This window comes from Ictalurus furcatus, chromosome 22 (assembly GCF_023375685.1).
Source record: "Ictalurus furcatus strain D&B chromosome 22, Billie_1.0, whole genome shotgun sequence".
In the NCBI taxonomy this organism is placed as follows: Eukaryota; Metazoa; Chordata; class Actinopteri; order Siluriformes; family Ictaluridae; genus Ictalurus; species Ictalurus furcatus.
In genome coordinates, this window is record NC_071276.1 from 859,809 (window position 1) to 869,808 (window position 10,000).

Sequence of the window (10,000 nt, forward strand, 5' to 3'; positions counted from 1 at the left end):
GTGATGGGTTTCTGCACAGAACGTTGAAGGATTCCTCAGGGGGACAAGCCAAAGAACTGCTTAGAGCTGTAGATTTAGCATTTTATTCTAAAGGTGTAACCTCCAAAAGGGTTCTTTGGTGATATAGCTGGGTAACTGGAGTGATGGATGGAAAGTCAACTGGATGGAGGGATGAACCACTAGATGGATGTACAGAGAGATGAATGGATGGATGGAGAAACAGAGATGAATAGATGGATGGACAGATAGATGAATGGCTGGGTGGACAGATAGATGAATGGAAAGATGGAGAGACAGAGATGAACAGATGGGTGGATAGATAGATGGATGGAGAGACAGATGAATGGATGGGTGGATGTACAGATAGATGAATGGCTGGCTGGATGGATGGATGGATGGTTGGAGACAGAGATGAATGGATGGGTGGATGTACAGATGGATGGGTGGATGTACAGATAGATGAATGGATGGGTGGATGTACAGATAGATGAATGGATGGGTGGATGTACAGATAGATGAATGGATGGGTGGATGTACAGATAGATGAATGGATGGGTGGATGTACAGATAGATGAATGGATGGGTGGATGTACAGATAGATGAATGGATGGGTGGATGTACAGATGGATGGATGGATGTACAGATAGATGAATGGCTGGCTGGATGGATGGATGGTTGGAGACAGATGAATGGATGGGTGGATGTACAGATGGATGAATGGATGGGTGGATGTACAGATAGATGAATGGATGGGTAGATGTACAGATAGATGAATGGATGGCTGGATGGAGAGACAGAGATGAATGGATGGATGGATGTACAGATAGATGAATGGCTGGATGGATGGATGGACAAATGTATGGATGGTGGGAGGATAGACAGATCAATGAATTAATTAACTATGAAATGGTTAAATGGTTGGATTGAGGAATAGATGGCTGGGTAGAAAAACATAGGAATGGATGGATAAATAAAGGGCTCCATAGAATGGTGGATAGACAGAAAGATGGATGGATAGATGGATGGAGGGAAACGAGCTATTAAGAATCCAAAGAACTAAAGTGTGTAGACCCCAAACTGCTGCACTTGTCCTAATGCTGTAGAGCAGTGAGTGTGACTCTCACTTATCTAAGTGCACTTCTTCAGTGAGAAAGTGTTCTCCTGCCTGTTCTCCTGCCTGTTCTCCTGCCTGTTCTCCCGCGTGTTCTCCCGCGTGTTCGCCCGCGTGTTCTCCCGCCTGTTCGCCCGCGTGTTCTCCCGCGTGTTCTCCCGCGTGTTCTCCCGCCTGTTCTCCCGCGTGTTCTCCCGCCTGTTCTCCCGCGTGTTCTCCCGCGTGTTCTCCCGACTGTTCTCCTGCCTGTTCTCCCCCCTGTTCTCCCGCCTGTTCTCCCGCCTGTTCTCCTGACTGTTCTCCGGTCGTTCCGTCCTGCCGTTTCAGGATTCCCAGCCGGACGTGTGGAGGACAATCCCAGAGTGATCCTGCATTTTGACATGGACTGTTTCTACGCCCAGGTGGAGATGATCCGTAATCCAGCGCTGCGCTCCAAACCTGTCGGTGAGCAGTTCACTAACGTCTCAGGTCACACTGCTGATCTCCAGACCTCCAGGTCACTAGTGAGCAGAGCGTGGTTTGAGACACAGCCGGCGTGTTACGGTGTGCGTTCAGGCTGGAGAGGTCACATGATGTTTGTTGTTATTTCGTGTTTCAGGAGTCCAGCAGAAGTACCTCGTCGTCACCTGTAACTACATGGCGAGGGCGCAGGGCGTGACCAAAATGACGTCCGTGGAGGAGGCTCTGGAGAAGTGTCCTGACCTGGTGCTGGTCAGAGGAGAAGATCTCACCTTCTACAGAGAAATCTCCTACAAGGTCACAGGTCTGCTGTGTGAGAAATCTGGTAGATGGATGGACAGATGGTGGAATTAATGGAAAATAGAAAGCTATAGGGAGAGATAAATAGACATGAATGGATGGACAGATATCTTTGTGGAGATATGGACGGGTGGATGGGTGGAATGGGTAGAGAGTTGGATGGATGGCTGGATGAACAAATACATAGCTAGAGGAATAGATGGATTAGTGGATGGGTGGACAGATAAATGGACAGTAAGATAGACAGATGGATGGACAGACACTGATTTCTGTAGTACGTATGAATGGGTGGATTGATGAAAAGATTTCAATACAAATGGATGGATGAAGGATAAATAGACCGAGAGCTATAGATGGATGGACAGGTGTGTGTGTGTGTGTGTGTGTGTGCGTGTGTGTGTGTGTGTGTGTGTGTGTGTGTGTGTGTGTGTGTGTTGTTCAGAGCTGCTGATGTCATACTGCCCACTGGTGGAGAGGCTGGGCTTAGACGAGAACTTCGTGGATGTGACGGAGATGGTGGAGAGCAGGAGGAGGAACACAGACATCTCTGAGCTCTCCTTCGTGGGCCATGTCTATGGACATGACGGTCAGGAAACCACCCACTCTCTCTCTCTCTCACACACACACACACACACACACGCACGCACGCACGCAATGCTGATGATGTCACAGTATTGATCCCTCATTACCTGTACATGACTGTTATACCTGGTGTGTGTTAAAGTCTCCGGCGTGGCCGTACAGGACCACGTGAGTCTGGCGCTGGGCTCGGTGATAGCGTCTGAGCTGCGGGAGGTGCTGTTCTCCAGACTGGGCCTGACCTCCTGCGCCGGCGTGGCGAGCAGCAAGCTGTTAGCTAAACTGGTGTCAGGGACGTTCAAACCCAACCAGCAGACCACGCTGCTGCCTCAGAGCGTCTCCCAGCTGATGAGCAGCCTGAGCGGACCGAGCAGAACGCCGGGTAACACACACACACACACACACACACACACACACACACACACTCAACCCACCTGAATGATATTTATTCTGTGGACAGTGAGTCGATGAGCTTGTATTACTGAAACCTGATCACACCAGCACAACACTCACACACTTGATTCAAATCAGATAGTGTACACATGTTGACGCAGGGGTGTGTGTGTGTGTGTGTGTGTGTGTGTGTGTGTGTGTGTGTGTATGTGTGTGTGTGTATGTGTGTGTGTATGTGTGTGTGTATGTGTGTGTGTATGTGTGTGTGTATGTGTGTATGTGTGTGTATGTGTGTGTGTGTGTGTGTGTAACAGGAATCGGTCCCAGGACAGCTGAGAGACTGAAGGCTCTGGGTGTGCTCAGTGTTCGAGATCTGCAGCTTTTCCCTCTCAGGCAGTTGGTGTGTGAGTTCGGAGAAGCTAACGCTAAACGCATGCAGAGCCTCGCTTGCGGCGTCGACCTTTCACCTGTCACCCCCACCGGTCCCCCACAGGTAACCCCCGCCATCTTTCACACCTGATAATCCATACCAAGTACAGTCGGTCATGTAGATGTGGACATACTGTGTGTGTGTGTGTGTGTGTGTGACGTGTTGTTTCAGTCTCTGAGTAATGAGGACTCGTTTATGAAAATCTCCACACTGAGTGAAGCAGAGCGTAAGATCTCAGAGCTGCTGCTCAGCCTGAGCGAGAGGTGAGAGCGAGGAACGCTTTAAATGACACGCTGAGACAATAACAACAACAGCTTTGACACACTGCTGTGTGTGTGTGTGTGTGTGTGTGTGTGTGTGTGTGTGTGTGTGTGTAGGATGCGTAAGGACGGCAGGTTGCCTCAGACGATGAAACTGTCTCTGAGACGGAATGGCGCACCGAGCCGCTGGTTCAGCCGAGAGAGCAGACAGGGTCCCATTCCCACACACACTGCACACAGGATCATTAACGGTACACACACACACACACACACACACACACACATACGATCAGTAGTAATGTAAGTTATTATTGTCCATGTCTCAGTATTACAGTTTGTGTTTGTTTTAGGCTGCCCGGAGGCGGTGCCTCAGCTGGTTTCCATAGCGATGAAGCTCTTACACAAACTGGTGGACGTCAGAGAGCCGTTTCACCTGACGATGCTGAACATGTGTTTTACCAACCTGCAGGCCAAAACGTCCAACAGGAACACCATCAGCTCCTTCTTCACCTCCGCGCACTCACACACACACACCTCCTCCACGCACAGTGTGTGTGACGCGCCTTCCAGCTTTACCCAACCAGAAACTCTGTGTGGAACCACGAACACACAGAACAACCAACAAACATCCTCATCATTATCCTCATTGTCATCTCCGTTTATCCAGCAGCCAATCAGAGCCGCTTCCTCAGTGCCTCCTGTTCCGGAACGTTCTGATCCCACACCAGACTCCCGCAGCGTGAACATTCCAGACCTCCCCCCTGACGTGGACCCGGACGTGTTCAGAGCTCTCCCGCCGCACATCCAGATGGAGCTCGTGTCCAGCTTCCAGGAAGATCCAGTGGAGAGACAGGAACGTCACAGCCAGTCGGCTCCACCCTCGCCACGTTCCGATGACCTCATCACACAGCGCCGTGGTGAATCCGAGGAGCCGGATGACGTCAGCGCCGCGGAGCGAGCACCCGGTGGTCCTGACGTTCCTCCTAACGTAGATCCGTACGTGTTCTCCCAGCTTCCCCCGGACATGCAGAGAGAACTGCGTACAGAGTGGAGGCGGGGCAAACCCACGCTCAAAATGTCGCCCAAACACACGTCCAGACGCATCACCGCCACCACGACTCGAGACAAGAGACCTGCGGCGAAGCGCTCTCACAGCGGCAGCCTGCTCAAATACTTCAAACCCTCAGATAAACGCTCCTGAATGTGCCTTCATTGACCGTCTAATCAGCATAAATTTAATTTCAACATCGTGTTCTGTCTCGCCTCAAATCAGACACGCATCAGATAATAGACTGTATTTTATATGTATATATTTGATGAGTGGAGCAGAAGGGGCGGGGCTTATCCTCCATAGTAAAAGACCCCAGTGTGCGATTTCAGACGTATAGAAATATTTCACATTTAGAAGTTTTTATACGGAAACAGTTGGTTAATAAAAACACAAAATGACAGCACCATGGCTCGCGTCCTCAGTGATTCATCAGTGACATGAGTGATTCATTTCCTCTGACTTGTTTCCTGTCGGCGTGTTTGTTTGAATAAATACGCTGACGTGTGGCGGTTATGTACGTGTTTACCTCACCGGGAAATTATTCATTATTGGAGAGGATTTGGGTTTTTAAACAAGCTAATGGAAGCAGATATTTCCACAAATAAACCACCCACTAACACGTCAAACACAAACTTATGAGTTTTTCTCGCTGAAAAATGACCGCTGCGTCTGGAGGAGATATTTTATGGGGCTCAGGAGCCCTAATGACGTGTATATATATATGTATATAAATATAAAATGACATTATCTACAGTATGTATATAGTAAACTCATACTGAGAAAGAAGTGAAGCAGATATTTGATCTGAGTAAACATTTCTCAACTGATTTATTATTATTATTATTATTATTATTGTTAACATTTGTCTTAAAAACTATATTTAACATGGAAACTATTAAACGTCATTGAACCTTGATGTTTTACTGTTAATACAGTAAAGAAAAGAAAAGAGAAGAAGATGTGAAGAAATGAACTGGAAATATTTACTTCCGGCTTTGGTGTGTCAGTTAGTCCAGGCTCCGCCCACTGCCCTCACGTGACCCGGACTCGCCTGGCAACGGGGGGGAAGCGTCGCTGTGGAGTGAACTTGTGAACTCCACGCGCCGAACAAACGAGTTTTTATGAGCTTTAAAAACTATTTATTTGCTCAAACAGAGTAAAGAATTAAAAATAAGCGCCACTTTGGTTTTTATTTACACTTCTTTGTGGTAAGTTTATCCGCGTAGTTGTGTAGCTAATCTGTGTGTGTGTGTGTGTTAGAGTAGTTAGCATGCTAGCAGCTCTCCCATTAAAGCCCATTAAAGTGATTTGAGGTTTGTCCTGTTTGACTTCCTAAACACACACACACACACACACACACAGTCACAGAGTGGTCAGAAAGTGCAAAATCAGGCCGGAGCTGGTGTAAAGAGGTGCAGAAGTGCCATGTTGTGTGTGTGTGTGTGTGTGTGTGTGTGTGTGTGAGAGAGAGAGAGAGGATCAACACCTAATAGGATTCCAACCTGCTGGAGGAAAAAAACTAGATGACTAACAGATGAGTAATATCTGCATTGTGTACAGAGTTTACGCTGCTGATCCTCATCGTCTGGAACTTATTTCAATAAAAAATACAATTAGTCAAATGAGGCTAATTAAATATGCATGCTTAGATTTGCATTTAAAAGTAGAATATAAATATATATATATATATATATATATATATATATATATATATATATATATATATATATATGAAAAGCTGAGTTTGAGACACCGGATCAAATAAGCAGAGATTGTAATTATGACTAATTATGAAAAGAAGATCAGCGGCTCAGAAATGGCTCCTGATATCAGTGTCATGGTAGAGTGTGTGTGCAGGTGTGTACAGGTGTGTACAGGTGCGAGATGCGTGAGGCGTGAGGCGTGGTGAGCGTGCTCTCCAGCACCATGGGGAAGCTGCAGAGTAAGCTGCACCGCCGCTCTGACATCTACAGGTGAGACACTTTACCTGTACACATCGTTCACATCAGCGCTGACATTCACCTTCTCCTTACCTGTGCAGAGCCAGAGAGGGGGCGGAGTCTACACCACTACCCCAGGTGGCGCAGTATGAGCCCGCCCACTCCGACGCTGTCAACTGTGTGACATCGTTGAACTCTGACCTGTGTGTGTCGGGTGGGAGTGACCAGGTGAGTGAGCTCTGTGTGTGTGTGTGTGTGTGTGTGTGTGTGTGTGTGTGTATACAGTATATATATTTGAATGTGTGTAAAGTGTGTGCGTATAGAGATATGTGTAAAGAAATAGTTTATGAAGCTCGTATTAAGCTGTGTATGGGTTATGAAGCTCGTATTAAGAGGCGTATGGGTTATGAAGCTCGTATTAATTAGGTGTATGGGTTATGAAGCTCGTATTAAGCTGTGTATGGGTTATGAAGCTCGTATTAAGAGGCGTATGGGTTATGAAGCTCGTATTAATTAGGTGTATGGGTTATGAAGCTCGTATTAAGAGGTGTATGGGTTATGAAGCTCGTATTAAGAGGCGTATGGGTTATGAAGCTCGTATTAAGAGGCGTATGGGTTATGAAGCTCGTATTAATTAGGTGTATGGGTTATGAAGCTCGTATTAAGCTGTGTGTGGGTTATGAAGCTCGTATTAAGAGGTGTATGGGTTATGAAGCTCGTATTAAGAGGCGTATGGGTTATGAAGCTCGTATTAAGAGGCATATGGGTTATGAAGCTCGTATTAAGCTGTGTGTGGGTTATGAAGCTCGTATTAAGCTGTGTATGGGTTATGAAGCTCGTATTAATTAGGTGTATGGGTTATGAAGCTCGTATTAAGCTGTGTGTGGGTTATGAAGCTCGTATTAAGCTGTGCATGGGTTATGAAGCTCGTATTAAGAGGCGTATGGGTTATGAAGCTCGTATTAATTAGGTGTATGGGTTATGAAGCTCGTATTAAGCTGTGTGTGGGTTATGAAGCTCGTATTAAGAGGCGTATGGGTTATGAAGCTCGTATTAATTAGGTGTATGGGTTATGAAGCTCGTATTAAGCTGTGTGTGGGTTATGAAGCTCGTATTAAGAGGCGTATGGGTTATGAAGCTCGTATTAATTAGGTGTATGGGTTATGAAGCTCGTATTAAGCTGTGTGTGGGTTATGAAGCTCGTATTAAGAGGCGTATGGGTTATGAAGCTCGTATTAATTAGGTGTATGGGTTATGAAGCTCGTATTAAGCTGTGTGTGGGTTATGAAGCTCGTATTAAGAGGTGTATGGGTTATGAAGCTCGTATTAAGAGGCGTATGGGTTATGAAGCTCGTATTAAGAGGCATATGGGTTATGAAGCTCGTATTAAGCTGTGTGTGGGTTATGAAGCTCGTATTAAGCTGTGTATGGGTTATGAAGCTCGTATTAATTAGGTGTATGGGTTATGAAGCTCGTATTAAGCTGTGTGTGGGTTATGAAGCTCGTATTAAGCTGTGTATGGGTTATGAAGCTCGTATTAAGAGGCGTATGGGTTATGAAGCTCGTATTAATTAGGTGTATGGGTTATGAAGCTCGTATTAAGCTGTGTATGGGTTATGAAGCTCGTATTAAGCTGTGTATGGGTTATGAAGCTCGTATTAAGAGGCGTATGGGTTATGAAGCTCGTATTAATTAGGTGTATGGGTTATGAAGCTCGTATTAAGCTGTGTGTGGGTTATGAAGCTCGTATTAAGCTGTGTATGGGTTATGAAGCTCGTATTAAGAGGCGTATGGGTTATGAAGCTCGTATTAAGAGGCATATGGGTTATGAAGCTCGTATTAAGCTGTGTGTGGGTTATGAAGCTCGTATTAATCTGTGTATGGGTTATGAAGCTCGTATTAAGAGGCGTATGGGTTATGAAGCTCGTATTAAGAGGCGTATGGGTTATGAAGCTCGTATTAAGCTGTGTATGGGTTATGAAGCTCGTATTAAGAGGTGTATGGGTTATGAAGCTCGTATTAAGAGGCATATGGGTTATGAAGCTCGTATTAAGAGGCGTATGGGTTATGAAGCTCGTATTAATTAGGTGTATGGGTTATGAAGCTCGTATTAAGCTGTGTATGGGTTATGAAGCTCGTATTAAGCTGTGTGTGGGTTATGAAGCTCGTATTAAGAGGCGTATGGGTTATGAAGCTCGTATTAAGAGGCGTATGGGTTATGAAGCTCGTATTAAGCTGTGTATGGGTTATGAAGCTCGTATTAAGAGGCGTATGGGTTATGAAGCTCGTATTAAGAGGCGTATGGGTTATGAAGCTCGTATTAAGCTGTGTATGGGTTATGAAGCTCGTATTAAGAGGCGTATGGGTTATGAAGCTCGTATTAAGAGGCGTATGGGTTATGAAGCTCGTATTAAGAGGCGTATGGGTTATGAAGCTCGTATTAAGAGGCGTATGGGTTATGAAGCTCGTATTAAGAGGCGTATGGGTTATGAAGCTCGTATTAAGAGGTGTATGGGTTATGAAGCTCGTATTAAGAGGCGTATGGGTTATGAAGCTCGTATTAAGCTGTGTATGGGTTATGAAGCTCGTATTAAGAGGTGTATGGGTTATGAAGCTCGTATTAAGAGGCATATGGGTTATGAAGCTCGTATTAAGAGGTGTATGGGTTGAGTTGTGTATGGTTTATGAAGCGTGTCTCTGTTCCCGTGCAGGCCGTTGTGGTTTATGACTGGAGAGCAGGAAAAGTGTGCAGATGTTTTCATGGCCACAGTAAGGAGATCACCAAGGTAACGCATTAACAGCATTTATAAACATTTATCTTAGGTTATAACCTCTTACAGCTCACACACACTTCACCGATATAACACAGCGTTACCATGACAACCAGCTGCTCATTACATCAGCAGTTATTTTACAAACCGTGACACAGTTACATGTTAGTCTTTCTCTGCTTGTGTGGGTGTGTGTGTGTAGCTGGGTTGCTTGGCAGGCAGCACGTGGATCTTCAGCGCATCCCGTGATAAATCAGTGTTGATGTGGGATTTCACCGGCGGTCCGAACCCCATCCAGTCATTCTGTGGACACGAACTCGTTGTCAACGGAGTCGCCGTCAGCCCAGGTCTCTCACACACACACACACACACACACACACACACACACACTCACACACACACGCGCACACACTCTGCTGTTCCACTAAACCCTGGTGTTAATAATGTGTGATAATGTGTGTTGTAGACGGGTCGAAGCTGTGCACCGGCTCTCGTGATAACTCCATGTGTCTGTGGGACGTCGGGAGCGGGAAGTGCTTACACAGAAACACCATCTCACGCAACCTGGTGAGAGAGAGTACACACACACACACACACACACACACACCTCACACACACACACACACCTCACACACACACACACACACCTCACACACACATACACACCTCACACACCTCACACACACACACACACACACACACACAC

General features: G+C 46.2%; 2 protein-coding genes across 5 annotated transcripts in view; both read left to right on the forward strand.

The window, feature by feature from the left end:
* The window catches only part of poli (polymerase (DNA directed) iota), a 5,852-nt gene extending 866 nt beyond the window's left edge, over positions 1-4,986 (forward strand). The window contains exons 2-9 of the mRNA XM_053653737.1: positions 1,439-1,555; positions 1,710-1,874; positions 2,313-2,456; positions 2,595-2,831; positions 3,157-3,335; positions 3,444-3,535; positions 3,650-3,783; positions 3,883-4,986. Of these exons, the coding sequence (XP_053509712.1) occupies positions 1,439-1,555; positions 1,710-1,874; positions 2,313-2,456; positions 2,595-2,831; positions 3,157-3,335; positions 3,444-3,535; positions 3,650-3,783; positions 3,883-4,733 (1,919 nt within the window). The 3' untranslated portion in view covers positions 4,734-4,986. The remainder of the gene's footprint in view (positions 1-1,438; positions 1,556-1,709; positions 1,875-2,312; positions 2,457-2,594; positions 2,832-3,156; positions 3,336-3,443; positions 3,536-3,649; positions 3,784-3,882) is intronic.
* Positions 4,987-5,640: 654 nt separating this feature from the next.
* The window catches only part of wdr31 (WD repeat domain 31), an 8,077-nt gene continuing 3,717 nt past the window's right edge, over positions 5,641-10,000 (forward strand). Inside the window, exons 1-6 of one of the 4 annotated variants that reach the window (XM_053610699.1) lie at positions 5,641-5,791; positions 6,428-6,556; positions 6,625-6,751; positions 9,235-9,309; positions 9,497-9,641; positions 9,761-9,861. In XM_053610699.1, coding sequence (XP_053466674.1) covers positions 6,510-6,556; positions 6,625-6,751; positions 9,235-9,309; positions 9,497-9,641; positions 9,761-9,861 — 495 coding nt within the window. In that variant the 5' untranslated portion in view covers positions 5,641-5,791; positions 6,428-6,509. Of the gene's footprint in view, positions 5,792-6,344; positions 6,557-6,624; positions 6,752-9,234; positions 9,310-9,496; positions 9,642-9,760; positions 9,862-10,000 lie in introns of those variants that run through there. The other 3 variants (XM_053610701.1, XM_053610702.1, XM_053610700.1) reach the window with 3 other exon arrangements.